Source organism: Camelus ferus, chromosome 2, assembly GCF_009834535.1.
Source record: "Camelus ferus isolate YT-003-E chromosome 2, BCGSAC_Cfer_1.0, whole genome shotgun sequence".
NCBI classification, from domain to species: domain Eukaryota; kingdom Metazoa; phylum Chordata; class Mammalia; order Artiodactyla; family Camelidae; genus Camelus; species Camelus ferus.
This window is the reverse complement of record NC_045697.1, coordinates 27,404,265-27,427,669: the sequence shown is the minus strand read 5'-3', so window position 1 is coordinate 27,427,669 and position 23,405 is coordinate 27,404,265. Positions and strand designations below refer to the sequence as shown.

The window sequence follows — 23,405 nt, the reverse complement described above, 5'->3', positions numbered from 1 at the left end:
AGCAATAATTGTCATAATGATAAACGTGGTATCACGAGGGGAGCGTACAGGGTGGGACAGAAAGGCTGAGCAGAGTCACCGAATGCAGCTGCAGGTGGGAGAAGGGGCCATGTCAGGGCCAGTTTCTCAGGGGGACATTTAAGCTCAGGCCTGGGGAGAGAGGCCTAGGAGCTGCCCGCTCCAGCTCACCCTCACACCTCGAGTGACTGTAAAGTCCTCTCTCCCTCCAGGATGCTGTGCGGTGGGAACTCAAAGAGCCAGGCCTCCGTGGGGCCCAAAGCACTGGCTGGGGTGGGTGTTCTGGAAGCAGGACCACGTGCTCTAGAAGTACCAGGGCTGAGCTCCTGACATACGAAGCCGGTGGACCTCCCCAGGGGACAGAGGCCCCGGTGAGAGGCAGCAGGAGGAAAGGAAGTCCCCACTTGGGGTCACTGACAGGTCTTGTGCATTGTGATCACATCCTGATTCCACAAGCTCTTCACCGTGCTAACCGCAAGTGTACTCAATACAGTTTCCACCTTAGCGTTTTTAAAACTGTTTAAGAGACAAGATTCCTGCCTATTTGCAAAATAAAATCACCCAAGGTATACACACAAACTGCCTTCTACAATTTTTCTAGTAAATCCTGTTTGTAAGCCATAAAGACTAAGGGGTGCCTCCTATAATTAAACGCAGCTGCAGCCCTGACACTTGCGGTTTCCAGGATGTTTCTTCTATTGACTACAAACCTATCAATATCTGTATTACTGAACTGAACGACGGTCACAACTGGGGCCTCTGCGACCCTCACCGCCCCCCGCCCCAGGGCTGACCAGAGTTAACAAGCTGCCCAGTTCAGAGAGGGATTTTTATACATCTGAAGCAGACATTTGTGATCACTCTAGGGCTTTGTTGATTAAAAGTCTCAGTAGTAAATTTTGATTGCTAAACCTAAAGACAGATCACTAAATAACTTGGACAGTCTCTCCAGATTTCTCAAGTGAGTGAAAACTTCCATTTTCATGTTAAATAGACTGCAGACTCACCGAGGTCGATCAGAATCGCGTGCTGCTGGGAGGTGAGCTGTTTTAAGAGCTCTTTGTATGGTGTGTCCTTCGGCTGCTGTTTGCTGGGAAACTGGTGCTTCAGGTGGTGTTGCTCCGCGAGGAATTTCCAGATTTCACCCCGGTGATGCCGTGGCACACCTTCACAGGTGGGGGTGGGAAAGAGAGAGAGACTTCAAGTACAGAATACACCTTAATGATAAAAGCGAGCTGTGTTTCATGCCATTGACCCAAATTCTCATTCCATTATGAATTAACAGCACAGGAAGGGAAAGGAAGCAAACTTGCTCCCTTCCTTCCTTCCTTCCTTCCCTCACCCCCATTCTCCCCTCACTTTCCGACCCCCTCCCACTTTCCTTCCACCTTTCAAGTACGCATGTACTACGCTCAGACTGTTAGACTCTGCAAGGGATAAACTGACCAATGACATGAGCCCTTATCTGGTACCAATTAATAACGTCCCAGGGAAAGAAGAACAAACGTGCAAAATACGGCGCCAAACGTGGCCTCAGAGGAGGGACAGAAGCAAAGTGAGGTGAGTTGGGAAGAAGGAGCTCAATGGGGGAAAAGAGAGGAGACAAGTCAGAGGAGGGAACTGGACCGCAGCACATGGCGCGTGAGTAGAGAGAGCAGGTGGCAGTCGGGCTGGAAGGGCTTCGCTGGAAGCAAAACTGAGGGCAAGAAACCAGCAGTCTACTTGGTTACTGGAGGGAACCACTGAATGCTCTTGAGCTGGGGAAGGAGGAGCTGCACCAAAGCTGAGACTCTGGAATACTGATTAGACATCCTTCTGGAGGATGGGCTGGAGGAAGGGGCCAGAGGTTAGACAGGGATGGTCTGCTTGAACGCGTCTTGGTGGGCACTCAACGTGGCCCTAAAAACAAGAAAAATGATCTAAGAGCCCCTACCTAATGTTTTAGATCTGATTAATCTGAATACTTAAAGTACTTTAAAAATGTCTAAAACTAAGGAAAGTTCTCTTAAAATCAATGATGTTACTTAAGGCAAACCTCATTAGAAAGTGATGGTTTTCAATCAAAATTCTCGAGTTCCTGATTCTGCTGTGATGAGGCCCAAATGTGGGAAAGGGGAGCAAAGAAAACTGCAGAATAAGCCACCAAACCCTTCTTATCCCTCAGAGGCATTCTCTTTGGAGAAAAGGAGCCTCTGAATCAGGGATTAACCTTTCTTTCCATCCAGAGAAAGAGCAGCAGCGACAGTCACTGCGAGGCGACCAGGCGCTGTCACCACCCTCCACACTTTACATCACCCCACGACCTGCTGAGGGAGGTACAGCACTGGTCCACGTGGTAAAGGGGAGGAACAGGCCTCCCGGCTGCTGAGTGGCAGCCAGGGAAAGTGACTGCCAGCTTCTCTCCAAGTTCTCCCTGTCGGACAAGCACTACTCAGACAGGAACTGCGGAAAGTATTTTACGTTCTTACCTGGCAATTAATAATAAAATAATCATTTGTGGATTTGAACCAGAGAGTCCACTTCATTTATTACAGATCCACATGGAACTACTCAGAAAGCACCACTCAGCCCTTGCCTGGAAACACAGTACAGTAAGGAATTCGGTTTTACCATGTGGGAGAAATACAGGGCCACACTTAATTGTGGCCACATCCCACTTTCTCTGTTGATCTCAGAGTTAATTAGATGACTCTGTGTAGTGGGTTGAATGGTGACCTCCAAAAAGGTATGTCCAAGTCCTAGTCACCAGAAGCTGTAAATGTTACCTTATTTGGAAAAAGGGTCTTTGCAGATATCATTAAGTCAGGGGAAGATCATGAAATGAGATTATCGGGTGGGGGTGGGGGGTTGGCGAGCTATATCAGTGACAGTGTCTTTACAAGAGTCAGCAGAAAAGAAGACAGGAAGAGGCAGAGACTGACGCGGTGCAGCCCCAGTCGAGGGAGGCAACAGCCACCAGGAGGTGGAAGTGGCCAAGCGCAGCGCTGCCCACACCCAGACTTCAGACTTCTGGCCTCCGGACTGAGAAAGGAAAACTTCTGTTGTTTTAGCCACTAATTTTGTGATCATTTGTTACAGCAGCAACAGGAAACTAATACACCCTGACAGATGCCTTTTTATGTTATTTTAGTTCTTCTCTCCCTACTATTCCTGCTCATGGGTGTGTGTGGGTGTGTGTGTGTGTACAAACCTCATACTTCACACCATATTAGAGGTAAATGTGGGCTGAAAAACAGCATGTTAAGTGATTAATAGTGGGGCTTTTCACAAAATAATTTTTTCAAACTGAGAAACTTTCCCAAGTTATGAGACGACCAATTTCCCCTTATTACTAAATCATTCCCAGTATCTTATCAAACCTTTACTGTTGGGAGGAAAGGAATAAATGGCTGTGTCACTGGACAGCACCGCATATTCTGGTATTTAAGAGAAAGCTTAGATTTTCTGATTTAAAAACAAAGGGTCACGCAAATCAGAGTCAATACTTTTGCTAAGAATGACCTGGAATACCACTCCCCATGCTCAGTTTTGCCTCGGTTCATAACTAGAGAGAAATCTGGCAGTGGACTGGGGCCTGCAGGCAGGGTTCTGGGCGGACAGGAGGCCACCCACCCCAAAATGTAAAAACCTTTTAATTTTTACTGACTTTAAAAGGTAATACATGCTCATTATTTAAATGGGGGGGGGGGGGGGAAACAAACCAACCTTCTGAAAACACAAAGGGAAGTGAAAAACCACCTAACTAGAGGGAACATATAATTCACCTCCCAAAGCAGGAAGCTTCTGAAAGAGAAGGGGAGGAAGGCTACTAATTATTGTACTGGGACAGGTTGTAAAGCAGGTACCCAGATGCACGGCCATCCTGCCCACAACTCGGGCATCTGCACACATGTCACGGATGTCTCTACACACACACACACACACACACACAAACACACACACACAGAGCTGTACAGGAGACCATGCGGTCCTCTTCTTTTCCATTTAACAACTTACCTCAGACATCTCTGATGTCAGTCAACACAAATCTACTGTGTCATTTTCAAGGAGTATGGGTGTGGTCACACGATTGGAGGTCTAGGGGTTCTGCTTTGTTTTTTGGCTACTAAACAATGCCACAATAAACATTCTTCCCACTGCAGTACATTTTTGACTGATTGATTTCTAGAATAGGTTTCTATACATGTCAGTGCTGGGTCAAAGGTGAGCACTGTTTGCACCTGGTCCATACTGCCAACTGCTCAGGTGGCCTTTTTGCAATCCCATTCCTCGAAAAGTATGCTCCAGATTATAAAGTTCTACCTTGCTATCTTTAGAGAAATCATTATTTAAAATTCCCTAGAATTATTCTTCCTTCTCCCAGGTTGACGCCCTAAAATCCTGCCACTCTGATCCAGCTTTAACTCAGGAAGTTTACACATCTCTTTCTTTCCATCACTTAGCGATCTTTAGATCATTAAGAGGAGAGCCTTCTTATCCACACAGGGTCTGTCTTCTCTTTTAAGGGCTCAGAAGTGACTTGGCCTCTAACTGAAAGGTCAAAGGTGAGATTCTGATTTGATCTCGTTTTAATTCTGAGCTATGAGATGGACTGTGGTCATTTGTTTGGAGTCGTTCAGTCTTACATGTTGAAACCAGCTGAATGATTGACAAATCTCCTTTTACAGTTACAGATACAAAGTTTCTGCCACAGAAAGTGATGTGGTGATGTCAGGGGATACTCAAGGAAATTCCAGGGTACCCTCAGCTCACCTCTGTGTATAAACTGTCCAATCATCCATCCCCAGCTTCACTACCCAGATTCCAGATACTCAGAGTACTTCTAGTTAGTCCCTCTTATAAAATGCCTGATGAAGACCAATATATATCCAGGTGCCAGGCTTCTAAGAAGCTCAAACATTTGGGACAGCTGTCACAGAACCATGCAATTTACCCTGTGCAGAAGCAGAGCCACCTGAAGACCATCATCTAGTCAGCAGTGAAAAGACTAAAGACTCATTCTATTCTCTGCTTTCTCCTTTTTCAAAACAGCAATCTGGGGCCACATGGTGCAATGGTAAGCCTCCAGCAACTGCTATGGCACAAAGAATGTGAGAACTGGAAGAGAGCCGTGAGATCCTCTGAGAGGTCCATGCCTCTCATTCTACCAGCCACTAGGCCAGAGCCCAGAAAAGTGAGGCCACACTGGGAGGTGTTGGCCGATTCAGAACCTGAGGCCTCACCACTCACCACGTTTCTAGTCTCTGAGAACAGTACTACCGAGGCACTACTCAACTGTGGGCAGGGCTCGATGGTGGCCAGAACTCTAGCAGACTGGGATGCAACCAGCTCCGTGGCCCTGGGCCCATTACTCAACATCTCTAGGTCCAAGTTTTATTACCCATAGCAAGGGGAAAGTCATAACTAGTTGTAGCTACACGTATTATTACTAACACTGATGCTCTCCAAACTCAGATAAAAGTTAAGTAATACCTAATAGACCATGCTAGGAAAACTGCTTTGCTGTATTTACTCTTGGAGATAAATAATGCTTGTGTAACTTCGTCCACTGGACTGCTGATAAAGTCAGAAGAGAACCTAAAATTTTTACCCGTTTGCAACCTTTATTCTAATCACCTGGTTATTCCTGCCTAGACTGACCAGAACTCAATCAGACTCAGAAAGCTTCCAAAGAAATGGTTCTGTTTTGCTTGAACACTAACAATCACTGAAGAACAATCATTAAGCTCTAAAATGCTGTCAAACTATCTGTATTGAAGGACAAGTTTTTCTGTTCTTTTTAAATGTTCCAATCCACTACAGGTCGATACTTTGATAAAATACAGTAAAAATGAATTAGAAAAACGAAATGGGAGGAAAAAAGACTGACAAAATACGGAAGTCCACATTTCTTTTATTAGGACCACTCTGCCAAACTGCTGGGGAAGTTCCCAGATGCACAGTCCCAAGTCCCGCACTTACTCTGGATCAGTAACTGTCCGGACCCACACACAGTCAGCAGGTCACACTAAAACAAAGAGCACGTACCGTCCACTCTCCAAGGCCTTCTAGCACAGCGGACGCATGTGGTGTGCTTCTCACAACCACCACTGTCATCACCCACATCTCACACATGTGGCGAGTGAGGCTCAGAGAGGTTAAGCCATTTGCCTAAGATCACACCGCAAAGCAGCTGGTAGAGCTGGAATCCAAACCTGAGACTACCTGCCTAAAGTCTGCACCAGGCACTCCGTTGTCCCCTGAGAGTCCCCAGAGGGAAGCCACACAATCCATGGTCAGTGTACTATTTAACTCAGGGTATCATCACATCATTACCCAGTTTGCAGCATCTGAGCCCTTAGGCTTTCCTTTGTCTTCTTCCTATTTCTTGGTCTTCTGGGCATTTTAATTAATTTAATTAAGAGGAATCACGAAAGGTGATAAAACTCAAGTTAATTAACTAAGACATCTGGAAACAGATTCGGTAAAGACATGACAAACAGAAGAGAGATGGCCACTGAAATTGGACTTTAAATGTTTTTATTCTACACGCCTCCCCGGTCATCAGTGAGGGCGAGGCTGCCAGCTGGACTGGTCCCCAGGTAAGCTTACCTTGCCCAACAGCCGAATGCATTTTTTCCATGTCAAACTTGATTTTCGATCTTCCTGGAGTGGCAAGCATCTTTTCCCATACTGTAGTTACTTCTTTAAGACAAGGAGTGATTTCTTCATAATCAAGCTTCAGGCGCTTGTTCAGCAAATCATTTTCAGAGGCTGGAACAGACGATTTCAGAACACGTTAGTGAATGCTACAGCCACAGGTCTCCTATTTCGTAACCCGACTGCCTGCACATCACCCGCCGTGATGCTGAGGAGCTACAGCCAGCGTAACAGGTCCTCATCAAAGACACTGACACTGCCCCACCCCATTTCCCTACGTTGGAAAAAGCTAAACAGCTAGGAGGTATCCCTGATTCCTACTGCCCCAGTGAACTCTTGTTGGCTGCACTGCTAACATACGCCCACACCTGTCTGGTTCGACCCATCGCCACAGCTACCCTACCAACCATAAATGGCTCGAGGGCAGGAACTATGTGTTAAAATTCCCAGCTCCCAGCATGGCTGGATCACAACAAAACTTCGTCTAAATTAGGAGAGGCTCTCCGAAGATGGTTCCTTCTTATTTAGAGCCAAACCTCCTTTAGGCAGCTTCGACCCTTAGTCATGCTTCTGCTGCCTGGGGCTGAACAGAATCGAATCAATCTGACCTTTTCACATGGCATCTCCTCAAATATATGAGGATAGCTATTACTTCCTACCAACCTTATTCAGTTCATAGCTGCATTAAGAAGAACTGTATCTAAATTACCAAACTGGGGGAGACAAATCAATAAAGGAAAAATGTAAACTGACTCTTCTAAGGATTAAAACTGACAAATTTTTGTCACTCCCACCTAAAACTCCTAAATTCTATTTAGACACAGCAGTAATGCTGTTAGTCCCGATATCCATTCCACACCACATCTCGAATCCAGACTGTGAGTTTTTTAGGAGAGTAGGTAGGCTACATGGCTAAGCATAAGCCACAAGCTCTGCTTCTGCGGAAACCTGGCCTCATCTTATAAATTAGTCATGATCCTGCCCCAAACTCCCAAGATGCCAGGCAGCATCCTTCCCATTTTACAGCCACATCCTGATTTTCTGTGGCTGTCATCTGCAAGAAGATTGGCCAGGATAAGCATTAAGGTTTATGACCTACGTGATGAACAAAACTGCCTTTTTGCTTTTCAGCAAAAGTCTCAACCAACATACACACGATTAAAAGAGCTGTGCTCCAAAGCTGTTGTTTAGCTGATGGAACACTTAGAGATGCCATCGCTATCAAATCTCTTCTAGACACCTGCTTTAATTCTACCTTCAAGAACATACAAGAACATAGTAGAAAAATAGAGTCGGGAGAAAACGGAGGGTTCACAGATCTACCCCCTCACTGCAGCCTCCCCTTCCATAGCAGCCTCACAGGTGACCCGTCTCTCAGCTTCGATACCGGGCACTGGAGAGCCCACTCCATCCATCAGTAGTTTATTCCAACTGCTCAACTACTTTCATATCAAAAGGTGTCACTGCTTTGCATTTGACTCCCTGTTTCTGGTTAAAGATGACATACTTATTTGGAAAATGAACCTTACCAGATTTGGTGTCTTAATAACTTTCAGCTTTATATAAACATCACAATAAAAGATGAAGATTTGCAATTAAGGAGGAAGTTCAATGAAACATACTCTCATACCAAACTGCTCTGGGCAGGGTCAGCATGCACAACCTGTACAGCCTCCCTTTCAAAGAGCGCAGTCAGACTTCCCGATCAAAATCCTCCTTATTTTATATCCAGGCAGCTCTAGACACTCCAAGACCCATGCTCTGGCCATTATACCACCCAGGGTACATAAAAGTTAGCTTCTTAGCTACTTTAAAAATAATATTTTTGGTTAAGTGACTATGGAAATAGGAAATGAATAAAATCTAAACTTTCAAAGTTCCTGTCTTATTTTGATACTAGTGTAACCCTGGGCTCCTCTGAGTTGTAGGCTCCTCTTCAGGCCGCTCTCTGCCTTCTAGAGTTGTCAGCGGGATTAAGTGAGTCCATACTAAAACCTTGCTATCAGTACAGATAGAGCTCAGCTCACTTGAAGTTCAGCCCTCTGTTTTTCAGGTTACCTGCAACTCACTAAAAATGCACATAGAATGAGGTTATAAACTTTAATGATTTATGTAGGATCAGTTCATACTTAACACCCAGGCACAGACTACGGCTGAGAACAAAGTAGGGAGAGCGAGAGAAGAAAATAAAACACTTTCTTCAGAGAGTGAAAGCTTACATTTGAAGGATGCCTCTCAGAAGATTTAATTTAATACAGTTGGTGAGATTATCATCACACCTCCAGAAAGTAAAAAGTATTTACTTTGAAAAAGCAAACAGGTATTTAATATGTATGTGTATACAGATGTTAGAGTATCCTGATCTTTTTTTTTTCTGCTTAACATCTGATGTGCTTCACTTCAAAGTCAGAACAAATTAAATCATCAGGCCTGTTCAATATCAAAAATGACAAACCAACCTTGCAGCTTCTGATTTTCCTTCTCCATCCTGAGGAGCAATATCTGTTGCAGAATGGCCTTTTGCCACAGCTCTCGAAGTTCACGAGACGTCCTTTTCTTTTCTTCTGGGACGGGGCCAAAGGGTCCATCTTCACAAACTGGCTCAAGAGGAGATCGTGGGGGAAGCTCTCCCAGCTCTGAATAATCTGGGGAGGAAAAAGGGCATTTCTGAATGGTCATTTTTCAATTAAAATTTATATTTATACATAGTGCCAAGTCAGAAAATTCTGCTCATTCAGATACCACATTATGATAGCACCAAATTTAAAATTGAAGTTTTAATATGCATTGAGAAACTATGCCTGAGCCACAAAACAAATAAATCAAACAAATTATACGTCAAATAGTAAGCAAAAGCAGTAGCAACTGAGGAAATGGTCAAGGACAGCTACTTTTTAAGGTACAATGTTTTTATCTTCTTCTGAGTTAATGACTGTATTATTGATAACAACAGCAAATGTTCATACAGTGCTCACTCTGTACCAGACTGTTCTGAGGGCTTTACGTATAATAATTTAACACTCAACCATGCTAAGATGTAGGTACTGCAGCTATTCAGCTGTAAAGAGAAGCAGACTGCAGCACCAGTGTCTCAGCGCCGCGCCTGGAGCCACACGGCTAGAAGTCACAGAGCCAGGGCTGGGACCCGAGCGGTCTGGCTTCATGTACATTCTCAACAACTGTGCTATAAGGCTATGTGTTTTAGGAGAAGATTAAAACTTATTTAATAGCCATTAATAATGGTGACCATTATCAGATCCTCTACCAAGTGCTGGGCACCATGCCAGGTGTTGTATACGGACAGAATCATTTCATCCTGATGCCAACTCCAGAAAGCAAGTATTAGCCTGAAGAGGCAACTAGGGCTCAGAGAAGCAAAGCAGGCTGCCCAGGGTGAGACACTCAATAAGCAGCTGTGCTGGGATTCCAACCTATGTCCACCTGAGTCTGAAGCCTATTCTTTCTGCAGACACCCCTACAACCCAAATGTCTCCGACACCGTCGATTTTCAAATTTCTATTGATTAGCTAAAACCTCTACAGCTCAAGCCTGTGCACCTTTCCTGACCACAGACACCACGTTGCTGGTGCACAGTGTTGCTGTAACTCTCCAGTGCCTTTTGGACATGCACAGGGAACACCCCACTGGTTCACTGCGGAACTAGCTTTGGGGGCAGCGGAAGTTCCCACACAAGTGGACCTCACCTGGCACAACGCATTCTTCACATGGGCCATGAAAAGCCCGTCACACGCAACTTGAGTCTCACAGCCACCATAGGACAACACACAATCTCTCCCACTCAATAGCTCCCACACACTAACATGTTATGATTAATTTGCAGACAGTCTTTACCACTGACTGTTCATTATTCTTCCCTCAAGTTGGGGTTGCTTTCCCACTATGAATTAAGCACAAGCCACAAAATGTTCAATTTCCTAAAGTAACTTGTCTATCTTAACTCCTCTTAAAAATACAGGATATAAAAAAAAAAGGATAATAAGCCATTAAGAACGCCTTACGACCTTTTTAGGCATTTAAATGCGTATCATCTCATTTCTATTTATGCTTATTTCATTATGAGCTTATCAAATGAATAAATTAAAATCCTACTTTTTTGGAGGTAAGAAATAATAGACTATGCACAATATGGGAGGATGCTCATGTGCAATGGTCAATATAAAAAGCAGGAATCAAAACTGTCTATATAGTATGGTCTCAATTATAAATGTTATGAGAGGCAGTACAGTTTAGTGATTAACGAGCCTGGGGCTAGGCTGCCTGGGTTTTAATCAAGACTCCTCATTTATTGATTTCGTGATCTTTAGCAAGTTTCTTAACCTCTTTGGGCCTCAGTTTCCCAATCTGTCAAGTGGGAATAACAGCACCCCCCTCACAGTGGTGTTATAGGGATCAAGTTACTTAACCCATGTCATACGAACCACCTAAAACAGGGTCCAACCAACAGCAGGAACACAGCGAATGTTGGCTCTTATCATTTGCTATCACATATTCACTAAAGGGCACAGAAAAAAACACCGGAGGGAAACACATCAAGATTTAGCCACTGAACACTGCAAGCTCTGAGAAGGCTAGAATCCCCTGTCAACGAGGGCTCGCCCAGCACCAAGCCATCCCTGGCACCCAGCAGGTGCTTGATAAACAACTGTAGGAAGAGAAAGGTAGGTGCTGGGTTTGGTGTACTTGCTGTTCTTTTTTGTGTTTCCGGTATTTTCTAAATTTGTGACAGTAAAGATTTTCATAATCAAAAAATTAAAGAAAAATAATGCAAATCTGTTCTGATTTAAATTAAAGACTGAAAAATGTTCTTGGCAGGAGGGTATAGCTCAGTGATAGAGTGCGTGCTTAGCATGCACGAGGTCCTGGGTTTAATCTCCAGTACCTCCTCTAAAAATAAATAAACCTAATTACCTCCCCTTACACACAAAAAAATTTAATGTTCTCTTGCAAAACAGAAGACGAATCACCCTTCTGACAACCTGTATACTTAGGATCACTCATTATTGAACATGATATAGTTTAAATTCATCCCTTTTCACAAAGAGTTTTAGTCCGTATGCTTATCTAATCTTAACTCTGCAGCTTAAACTCTTCCATTTGAGCCCTTTCCTTTCCTTTTTGTTTTTTTCTTTCGCCATCTTGACTGTTGAAATTCTGCTGGGCCCTGTACTCATGATTCAAGTTCTGCTTTATCTCATGTTGGAAGTATTTACATTCCCTCCTGTGAGACGTCCAGGCTGACGTGGTCAGCGCTAGAGCCGTGGTTAGAGCAGCAATTTCTGCACACTTTCACGTGGACACAGAAGGAACCCAGGGACCAGCAGGTCAACAGCATTAGGGTTAATCTGGAGATTCTTTCCCCCTTCTTAAACCTCACCCATAAGATGGGCTCATCTCTCCATAGTCTCCTTCCTCAAACCACATCCTTCCTCTATGCCTGTGTGTCCTGAGAATTCCTACTACGTGAACTTTCAGATTCCGGAGTAATGATGAGAACAGTGCAGGCGCGCCTCCTGTGTGGACGGAGCACGGCCAGGAGTTTAGGCTGTTTGGTCCCCTGGTCCACTTACTCTCTGGCAACTGGGTTGCTGACAAGGACCACAGTCTACAGATGCTTATGAAGCTCCAGTTTCTGTTATTTTCCTATCTGGAGAAATTAGACCTGCCAAGAGTACAAGCACTGTTTGGTGATGACGACCGCGCGACCGTGAAGTTTAAGACATAAACTGCCTGCCTAGGGTTCTCTACTCTTGCCTTCTTTTTCTTGTTGTCAATCACAGCTCAGTCTGTTGAGCCTTTACCATGTGATGAGTCCTCGGCACAGAAAAGTCTGTCTGTGGCAACCACCTCATGAGATATGAGAAACTATCTCCTTTCTACAGCTAAAGTAACCATGGTGCAGTGCAGTTTCGTAACATGGTCAAGGTGACATGGCTTGTAGGGGTCAGAGCCACGATCTGAACCAAGGTGCATTCTCCTCTAAAGTAAGAAATGTCTACCCAGTGCTCCTCTAACTTCTAGATGCACACACATAATGTGGGTACCTTGCTAAAATGCAGATTTTGACTCAGTCTGTCTGAGGGGAGCCTGAGAGTCTGCATTTCTATCAGGTTCCCAGGTAATGCCACCACTGCTGGTCTCAAAGCACACTTTCAACAGCAGGCTCCACACTACATTTTCACTCCTCACTCCCTTAGGTACCCCTACACACTTATCATCATGTCAGCTCTTTATTTTCCTTTGCTGTTACCACTAGAACACCGTTTAAGAGCTGCTGTCAGCCACCTGGATTTAAGCCTTTACAAGTGGTCAGAGCTTCTCCCGACCTTGGTCAGGATACCAAGGCCAAGTGCAGAACACAAAGGATTATCAGCGCTAGTGTTAACTTCACTTCTGAATTAACTAAATAAAAGCTAATCTCCCCTGCAAAGCTCAGCAAATTAACCTAACATTTTAAGCAAGGTTTCTTAACCTCAGGACTATGGACACTTAGGGCTGGATAATTCTTTGTCACGGGGGACCGTTCTGTGCATTGGAGAGTGTTTATCAGCATCCCTACCCCATGACAGCAGCATCCACTCACCCCAGCAGTGACAACCAAAAATCCCTAGACAGCGCTACACGTCTCCTAGGGAGACGGGGGACGAGATCACCCCCAGTGAGAACCCCAATTAGAGTAAACTACCCATCACTTGCTCTCTCCTAGACCCCAGGAAGGGGTAAAAATACATCCCCTTCACCCAAATGTATTTTATGTTGTAACAATTACTGATGCTATAGTCTATAACTAACAACAATTTTTTAAAATATACTTTCTTTTGTTCATGTTAAGATTAGCCTAGTTACAAAGTAATTTAGTAATTTACCAAAGGGGGATAGTTAAATGTTTATTCTAAATTTGGCCCTGGCTAAATCAACCCAAGAGAACTGAAGAAAGATCCAGATTTGAGACAAGGCCATCACTTTGTGATCGGTCCTTTCTCACGTGTGCATGCGCGTGTGTGTTTGGGGTGCAGTCTGACACAGGGGGGTGAGTGGGATGGCAGGGTGAGGATAACAACGTGAAAATGTTGGATGACTGTGGGCTGAGAACCCTGTTCTAACAATAAATATGTGCATCATTTTGACTTGGATCATTCCTAAGCCATTCACACCAGTATTTGCTGAGCCCCTTACACGGCCCCTGGATGTGAAGTGCTAGGTGGTCTAAGAAAGACAGCGACGTTCCTAATATTCCCCAGAACAGCAGCAGGGATCTGACTTCTTTCCTCAACTTTCAGCTTTGCCGAGAGGCTGCACACAGAGGCTCGGGGAAAAGAGCACGGCTGAGGCCCAGGCCAGCTTGGTTGTCCCTCTTTGTAAAACTCTGTAAACATGTACACCTTTTGGGTTCCAGTCCCTTGGGGCAAAATGTGAGAAATGACATTCACTTCCGACTGCCCCAACTGTGGGGACCACAGGCACTGACAGACATCTTTATAAAGCCTACAAAGCCACGAAGCCAAAGGACTGCAGTAAGAGGCCAGTCTGGGATGGGCTTTTACTATTCCGATATCTCCTGTAATGACGGGCTGCAGAATGCTTAAATTATGTACACTTTCAGAGACAACAGCCTTCTGTGGGTTCTAAGAATTCTAAAGCCAGCCATAACTCAGGGGCCCTATGAGACAACTGCTTCCACTTAAATCACTGCTGTGACCTTCTCAACAGAGTCATAAACACAATCTACGCTGCTGCGTCAATACTTCAGATGTCACACTGTTCTCCAGTCGCTCCATGCTGCATCCTCGTCTCTCTGCACACAGACACGTGGGGAAGAACGTGACATCGCATCACTGGTGCTACAGGGCAGGAGCAAAGGAACGTGCACACAGCCTCACGCTGGCCCAGCTTCCTGCCCTGCAAAGCCTGGGACACAGACTCATACCAGGTCTGAACTGCAGCTCTCCTCCCCTTCAAGACAGGACAGAAACTCACACACTAAGTGCCCTGTAAGAAAGAGCTACCCCAGGAAGAAAATGAAGAGAAAAACCCTTATTCTCCATATTTTTCTGTTATCCCACAATAGAGGATTTTATAGCTCTCTCCATCCCTCTAGAAAAAATCCTCATCTCCCATGCCAAAAGAACAAGAAAATGTTTAAAATTCCAGTTATTCTGAAACCTCTGTTTTAACAATGAACAGACCTTGGAAACAACAACTAAAACTGAACATTAAATCTCTGGAGAAAAGTTAACAACAACAGGGATTAACATCTGCAGCATCTGCTGTTACCAACAGCTGAAGAAAATTTCTTAAAAAAACAAAATGAAATGAATGTGTAGATTTAAGAAACAGGCAGTCCTCAAATGAATGCCGTCAAACTGTTTACAAAGCGCCAACAACTCCACCTCTACACAACAGAGCACAGATGCCAGGAGAATAGGAGAGCGCCCTGTGCCTGGCAAACAGCAGGCGCACATGGAAAAGTCACGAACAAATGAATTCATTTACCCAAGATGGCGCTACACCCTACCCTGACTTCTTTGGATGTTTGGAGAAACAAACAAACAAAAAGAACCTTGCCATTTTTCTACAGTTGCATTATACGATGGTCCAGTTATAGGAAAATAGAATCTTTAAATAATATTCATTTGTTAAAAAGAAATATTCTTTATATATATTTACTGAAGTATAGTCAGTTTACAATGTTGTGTCGGCTTCTGGTGTACAGCCCAATGCTTCAGTCATATGGGAACATACATATACTTGTTTTCATATTCTTTTTCACCATAAGATTTGCAGATACTAAGAAGAAATATTCTTAACTTTTTGCCACCTGCTGCCAGAAATCCAGATATGAACATGACACAGTCCCTCAAATTTCAACAGGGTGAGTAAGAGGGGTACACGACTGCTGAGAAATACAAAGGAAGTGTTCTAGGAGCTCAGGGAAGAAAACGAACTCCTCCTGTGATTCAGGTCAAGGACACGGGCCTGTGTCAAACCCCAGCCGCCCGCCAATCTACCTTCTTACCCTCAAGCAGGTGGTTTGATTACTTTCACCTGTTTCCTCATCTGCCAAACGTGCATCTGCGTGCCCACCTCAGAGGAGTCCCGTGAGCATTACAGAGGCAAATGTGTGGGGGAAACCCAGCCTGGCACATAGCAGGCATTCAAATAAATGTCCGCTATCATTTTTCCTCCTACAAGCATCAGGCTTCTGGAAGTGGTGGTGGTTCTTGAAGGACAAGTAAAATACGGGTGAGTGGAAGTGACAGTGGCCGTTCCAGTAAACGGAGCGGCACAAGCAAGGTGCACGGCGGACTCTCAAGTAATCACGCAACAGCCCCGTCTGGCTGATGGCTGGACGGTGTGCGCATGGAGACGGAGAAGAGTGGTGGCACCCAGACACAGAGAGCACTGGCTGCCTGGTTCACTTGTGTATTAGTTAGTGGGAATCATGGAAGATTTGGGGTTTTAAAAGGAAAACTTCTTTCCTTTATGCATGCTTTAGTACTGGAAAGGTGTTCCGGCCACCGGGGAATGCAGAGCTTAGTGGACCCAACAGAGGAAGGGCTATTACAAAACAATGTGAAAAAGTGCTGGGAGGGGTTGTGGGGGAGCTCTGAAGACAGAACAGAGCACCTAACTCTGCCTGAGATGGGTGCAGTGGAGGGGGGAGAGGGAGGTGGGCATACAATTTTTTTTTTAAGAAACAGCCGAGAAATGCTGAAACTAAAAACAGAAGCGAAAGCCCCACAGATCTTTATCCCTGTGCCTTCCCAAATGAGCCGTTTGGGGTGAGTTTCCAAGGCTCTATGAAGATGTCGTGGACTCGCAGGGAGAGGAGCAGCAGGGAAGGTGCAGAGCGGTGGTAAGTCCTGGGAAGAGAAGCAGGAAGAGGCACCGAAAGACGGAAGGAAGGTGCACAGCCCTGGGCAGTGCCCTGCTTCTCCCCCTTCCGAGAGCTAGAGCTGAGCAGGGTCACAAAGGCCCCCTGGGGTGGGGGTGGTGGGGGACCGGCTAGGAAAGTCAAGGCCTACATTAGCTTGAAAAGAACCGAGAAAATGCTGTAGTCAAATGAATTTTTATTTAGTGCACTGGATAAAATTATCCTTTGAAATGAATGGCATCTGTTTCTGCATCTGCAAGAGGGATGATAGTGTAGTTTTGGGAGGGCTGAAGGTCAGGGCTCTTGTTTCTTGATTAAACACAGTAAGACTATGAAAAGGAATAAACATTCAGCCTCAGTCGGAATATGAAATGCTGATCCTCATCATAGTTTGATCTCTCCTATTACCATTCATATAACCTTGGATCTCAAAGTGTGGTTCCTGCAGTTTTATGGGACACCTCGGGGTGGAAAAGCACCACCACCACAAAAGGCCCCTGGTCAGTGCCACCAAGACGCGTGTGAAGAGTACCTCCAGGACCGGGGCCTGGCCCCCGGGGACTCCCCACCAGCAGCCCTGCAGGACCTCTGCATCAAGGGCCACACCCGTTGCTCACTCTCATTCCTTCCTCCGGCTGCTGGGGGATCAGCAGCATTCACAGGAACACAGAAACTTAGGGCTGAAGACAACTTAGCTCACCCCCCACCTCTGCCCCAGTGGTCCCGGCACTGACTGGGCCAGGCAGCGTGCTTCACCAGGACGCACACACCGCAACCTCACCACGTGGTAAGCGAGGGCTGCAGTGACAGCCTCAGTGGCAAAGGCCTGGGACCCAGAGCTAATTTGCTGGTGGCACCAGATTAGAACTCAGCCCTGGGCTGGCTCATCCCAGTGCCTCAGGGTGATGAGAATGACTGCAGGGGGAACGGTGCCATATGACATGGGCGCTGCCACCTCCCAGCCAGCAGAGCAGCCCGCCTGCCCCTTGACCTCCATGCCTCCTCGGCCACAGATCACAGCCCACAGCAGCACCCATCTCCCACGGCTCTGGTGCAGGGATCCAATGAAGACCCTTGAGAGCACTTACAACAGTACAGCCAGGGGCACGTGACGTCCTGTCACAATCGTTATTTATTCTAAACCTGGCAAAACCTCTGTGTTGCTTAGACTTCACAACCAGACCGGCGCTGCGGATAAACAGACTGGTTTACTGAAGAACACTGGGGAACACAGACATGTAGTCTGTGAAGAAAACAGCAGTGCTGTCCCAGGGGCTCCCCCAACAACAGGAGGCCCCTGATCACCGCCTGAGTGTGTCCAGGGCCCGTGACCACGAGAGGCTCCCAGCGCTGGAGAGGGCCAGCCGCTCTCTCAACGGCTGGGATGCCCTTTCGGCTTTTCTTTGTGGGGCTGACCCCTTTCCTCCTCTTTCAAAGCTCAGCTCCAAAGTCACGCCCTCCGGGAAGGCTCCTCCTGTCACCCCTGCCCTGCCAGATCCTTTCTGCTCCCGCAGCACCGTGGCAAACCTCAGGCGAGCCTCCAAGGTTCTGAGAGCAGCATCCCAGGGGCTGCCAATCACTGTCCTGCGCACCGATGGGAAGGAAGAGCAGCTCAGAGAAGCAGGGGACCTGCGCAGCCTGGAGCACTGTGGGCAAGGTGAGGCAGAGGGAGAGAAGCGACGAGGGGCGGGAGGGCGGGAGGGACAAGGGAAACACGCGGGAACCAGGAGGAGACAGGCCAGGCCCTGGTGCGCCACACAACTCCAGGCCGAGTGGCGGGGGCCCCAGGTGCTCAGCTCTTCTCAACAGTTTCATTCTCACATTTATACAAAACTGCTTCTAAACTTTACATCTATCTACCTGTGTGTAGATACATAGGTGCCTGACGTTTACGGAGAAACATAACTTTACATACACAAAGCTTTATAGGAAATGTTACAAATAATGTGTTAATCATCCATTTACCTCAGCCCAAAAACAATGATGAAATGAAACCCCTTCTGTCCCCGAGGAGACAGCTGAGCAGGCCACCATGACAGGTCAGTGTTAGAAGTGGCAGGACAAGGGCCCACAGGCGGCCGAAGTGCGGGGGGCGTCATGGAAGAGCTACCCCTGGGTGAGGTGACCCTCGTCTGACCCTTCTGTGGGGGTAGGGGACGGCGCAGTGGTCCTGCAGCAAGACCAGGAAGAATGATGGTCAGAGAGGGAGGGCCACTCCTGGAGAGGTGCAGAAACTAAAATGACACATCATGATCCATTCAAGATGAGTTTCAAGTAGTTCCATGTGCCCTTAGGAAAGTGTGTGTGTGTGTGTGTGTGTGTGTGTGTGCGCGCGCGCATGTTCCACATGCCCCTGAGAGATTGTCGGGGTGGAGGGCACACAGATGGTAAGAAATACTTCAGTCAGGGAAGGGCCTCTGTGCTAAGCAAGATCATGTCCTGACACAAGCTCTAGAGGAGACACACAAAAAAATGAGTAGCCATTAAGTTGTGTTCTTGAGAGCCCGTGAGCACTATCACCTTGCAGGGTTTTGCCCCAACTGTTACCTACACTTAGCGCTCTCGTCTCATCTGTATGGATTTTTTAAAAGGTGTCAGACCATCCAACATTGGTCACTTACATACACTGTTGACTGTGATTGCTGCTGGTCGAGCCCCCCTGCCTGGACCTCACTGTGGGTGCCAAGGACGAGCTGTCCCCACAGCAGCACATGGTGTCACTGCCAACAGAACCGATGCCATGAGTTCCATCTATGGAAGCAGTTCTCACTTGAGGCCTGCAGACCAGCAGCACCCGGATCGCCCAGTCGCTCATTAGAACTACAAATACTTGGTCTCACCTTAGACCTACTGGACAAACTCTGGGGTGGGGCCATTGACCTGGGTTTTTAACTACAGGAATATGAAACCCTTAGCCTGGGGCATTCAGTATTTTTTTCAGTCACTGGCTTCAGGTTGTAGGTTTACCTCAATTGGTTGTTTCACATTATGTAACACTGGGGAACAGAGGTACCTTTTAAATAAATTATTTCAAATTAATTGAGCAATAACTCCATCCATTACAGAAGACCTGACTTTTAAAATAAAAATTTTAAATGTAACACATCTTGCTTTTCAAACACTAGCCAAATCTTGTTATCTTTGTCACTGCCAACTGTTTGAACTAAAATTAATACCATTTCTTATGAAATGCATTCGGAAAGTGCCCCTCCCTGGTGACCCAGATCCACTACCCACATTATTACAGTGATAATAAATTTCCTTCCAGAAAACTTCCAGATATGAACATAAACAGTGAGAAACATAGACAAATGAGTCACCCAACACAAACAGAAAAATACACTACTAAAGGCTAAGATCATGATTTCTCAATCCGTGTTTTTCTAACCATCTGCACAAAAGCAGCTCATCTGTTTATCTCGCAGCCTCCAGTATCTCCTGGGCAGGCGCCTCCCCCCAGCAGGACAGGTCCAGCCCCACCCCCATGAGCGAGGTGTGCTCAGTCTCAGGGCCCCTCCAGGCTTCTGTTCTGCTGGGCAGACTGAAAAGAAGCCCAGGAAGAAGCCAACACCCTCACCCTCAAACCCCTGAGCAGAGCACCGGGTGTTACAGGTCAGAGTGCGACCCGCTCAGAGGGAAGGGCTGCATGACGGAGCGCCGGCTGGCTTTCAGACTCTACCCTCTGATGCTCTGTTTGCAACGTCCACACAGGGGCCAGGAGCGGTGGGGAGCAGAGCTGTCTTAGCTCGGGCTACAACAACACACATCGCCTGGCGGCTTAACAACATTCATTTCTCACAGTTCTGGAGGCTGGGGGTCCAAAATCAGGGTGCAGGCCCTGTCAGGTGCGTGGGGAAGGCCCTCTTCCCTGCCTGCCTCCTCCCTGCTGTATCCTCATATGACAGAGACAGAACTCTGGTCTCTTCCTCCTGTTACTTACAAGGCAGGCAGGCGCTTATCCCATCATGGAGGCTCTACCCTCAAGACCTCTTCTAAACCTAGTTACCTCCCCAAGGAGGCCCCACCTCCATGTACAACACATGGGGTAGCAGGGCTTCAACATACGAATTTAGGGGAGACATAAACATTCAGTCCACAGCTGGAGCAAACGTGGTTCTAAATTATCCCTCCACTCCATTTCAGTATAGCAGATCTGACTTAATGTTTTATGAGGCCGTTGTAAAATTTCCTTAAAAAAGAAGTCATTAAGTTAAGAAAAAAGGAGAAGTTTTGAAAGCACAGGTAACAAGGTTTTATTGTGACCTCATGGAATAAACTGGTGTTTTCAGTCCTGATGGACTGGCAAAATTCAGATTTTTGTTTTTCAGAGGGAGGAGATACCCAGAGGCCAGAACAAGGGACTTGCCTGAACCTGCCATCTCTGTCATTTACATGGCGACTGGCCAGGGCTGCCATGTGGCGTCTTTCATAAGCCGGGTCCTGGGCTGGGACTCAGAAGTGGACTGTCACCTCGTCTCCCCTTTATCCCGCTTCCTCAGCCCGCCTGCTTCCTTGTCAGTGCAGGACAACATGACCTGCCCGCTGCAGAAGCAGGTGTGGAATGGTTCTTCCAACCAACACAATGTAGGGCATTCCCCGGGCACACACTTAGCAAACACATGCTTCCAAGCCCCCAGGGTACCGCGGAGTGCAATCAATGCCAGTGCCTCCTTTACGAGCCCAACTTCCTAATAAATTAACTTGAACACTCATAAGATGATGGAGAAAAAAAAAAAAAAGACAACCCCCGTAGCCTTAAGACATGAGGCAAACACAGGTTTTCAATATAAAATCGGATAAAATACGCTCAAGATGAGACAGCATAGCATTAAGGTGCTTATGAAAGAATCAAGAGTCAAGACATCGTTTCCATCACACAGACATTTATAATATAGATGGGTAGGTTTCGTGTATTTAATTAGTACTCAAATAATACTTATGAAGCTTGGGGTGGAAAAGCATCATTTTATCCTGATAAAGTTGTAGCCCCCAAATCATTAAGGTTTATGCCACAAAACAGCAGTGCAAGACAGTAACAGAGACCCCGGGGTCCGAAGGGCCCTCCCGGCTGCCGCCATGGCTCTCCAGTCCAAGCCCTGAACTGGGCAGCATCCCTTTCAGCAGCCCATCCCCTTACTTCCCTTGCTGTTTGTTATTGCCTCCCTGACCACACTGCATGCTCCTGTATCTAGCACCAAATCCACTTTCAAACCAGCGTACCGCAGTGTCATAAGAATCTGCGTATGGATTAAATAGCACATGATAAACCTCCCTCACCCCGTCATTGGCAGGGACTGGATCTTATTCGTAAACTCTGGACTTCCACTGAAAACAGCAGCAGTGTCCCTCGAGGATGCGATGATAAAGACGGGGGCACAGAAAACCGTCGAGGGAGGCAGAAGGAACAGCTGGGCGGCGGCAGTGGAGGCCTGGGAGCTGACCGTGGAGGAGGGGGAGGCAGGGATGGCAGAGGGGCTGTGGGAGGAGAGCGAACTCGGAGGGAGGAGGCAGGCCTCCTCCAGGTGTCCAGCCCGAGTGACCGGGACAATGATAAAATAACACCACAAACAGTGACTTTCAGAAGAGAAGCCCTGTTTTTCACCCTCTGGCTCAGGAGAGGGTTTTAGGCTTTTTTCGCCATGAAAAAAGTAGTATTTCAACAGATTACAGAGAAACTAGAGACACTGAAAACATGGGGGAAGAAAAACCGAAAGGAAAAAAATTACCTTAACCCCACCTCCCACAGGTAAGTGCTATTAATGGCCTCTGCTTGATCTTTCCTGAACATGTAAACGTGCCCTCCATCCTCTACCCTGGGCTTTGTCAGCACCGCATCGGGTCTCTCAGTCCATAACCCTTTTGAGACATCACCGGGGGTGCAGGGTCCGAAACCACTGAGGCACGGCCGAGACAGAGCGAGACAGCAGCATGTGGCCCCGTTCCCCATGAAGCGGCCGGCGGGGCGGGCACACTTAGGACTCATCTCCAGAGGGAAGCACTGGAAGCTACTCAACTAGAAATAATCAAAAATAAGAGGGTCACACCACAGTCCCATAGCTCCCAGAGGAGAGCTGGCAAGACGTTCGGTGGGAACAGCTGGGACCCAGGAGCAGAGGTCTTTTAAAGGGGCCTTGGCAGAGGGGACCTTGGGGAATGTGAGAGAGAACCATGCGACCGAGCAGGAAGGTCAGAGGGAGAGAGGGAGGGATGACCCGAAGGCAGTGCAAGTGACCCACAGAGGCGGCAAGGAAACCCGCTGGGGCTCTGCGTGCACCACAGTCCCCCATGAGAACTCTGACTTGGTCACTGACGAGGGAGGAACTGCGAAAAGCCCCAGTGATATGCGTGGCTGCTCTCCACCCTCCCCCTGCCTCTCATGCATCTGTGACTGAAAACTCTAACCCCACCCATCCCATTACACAATGCTTATCTGGAGGTGATCTAAGGTCGAAATCCATGAAAGGAAGCTTATGACTTAAAAGTTAGGAAATATTTTTGTGTTTTACTGGGGAGAGGGGATGGGGAAGTCCACACTATGAAATAAGAAGTTTAAAATAGTGAATCCAATTTTTCCCCCAACTCAACACAATGCTCATTGGGTTAAATGTGGAAGTGTGACCTTTCCACCTGGAAAACCCCAGTCTCACTGCCTTCCTTTTAAGAGCCCCTATCCTGAAAAAAATCAACTTGGGAAGTGGCAATCTTTCTGGGTATCCATGACTGCTTGGCAATTGGGAAACTTGGGTTTCAGCTTTAGCAAAGTTTCGGGGCTTTGATGTTTTTGACTAGAAAGTGGAAAGCAACTGTATGATCACTGAGACAGCTTCCACCCCTTCAGAGTCAGCACACTGACACT

The 23,405-nt window shown here is 46.7% G+C and overlaps 1 protein-coding gene and 1 long non-coding RNA gene across 15 annotated transcripts in view; one reads left to right on the top strand and one right to left on the bottom strand.

The window, feature by feature from the left end:
- Window positions 1–23,405, bottom strand: part of TBC1D1 (TBC1 domain family member 1) — a 194,034-nt gene that overhangs the window by 31,086 nt on the left and 139,543 nt on the right. For all 14 annotated transcript variants that reach the window (XM_032495775.1, XM_032495716.1, XM_032495720.1 and 11 more), the window contains 3 exons: window positions 9,117–9,302; window positions 6,610–6,771; window positions 1,026–1,184 (listed from right to left, as the gene is read on the bottom strand). In XM_032495775.1, the coding sequence (XP_032351666.1) occupies window positions 1,026–1,184; window positions 6,610–6,771; window positions 9,117–9,302 (507 nt within the window). The remainder of the gene's footprint in view (window positions 1–1,025; window positions 1,185–6,609; window positions 6,772–9,116; window positions 9,303–23,405) is intronic.
- LOC116668331 lies at window positions 18,072–19,588 on the top strand. Its single transcript, XR_004325490.1, has 3 exons — window positions 18,072–18,206; window positions 18,520–18,588; window positions 19,141–19,588. It is a non-coding gene; the product is annotated as an uncharacterized LOC116668331 (long non-coding RNA).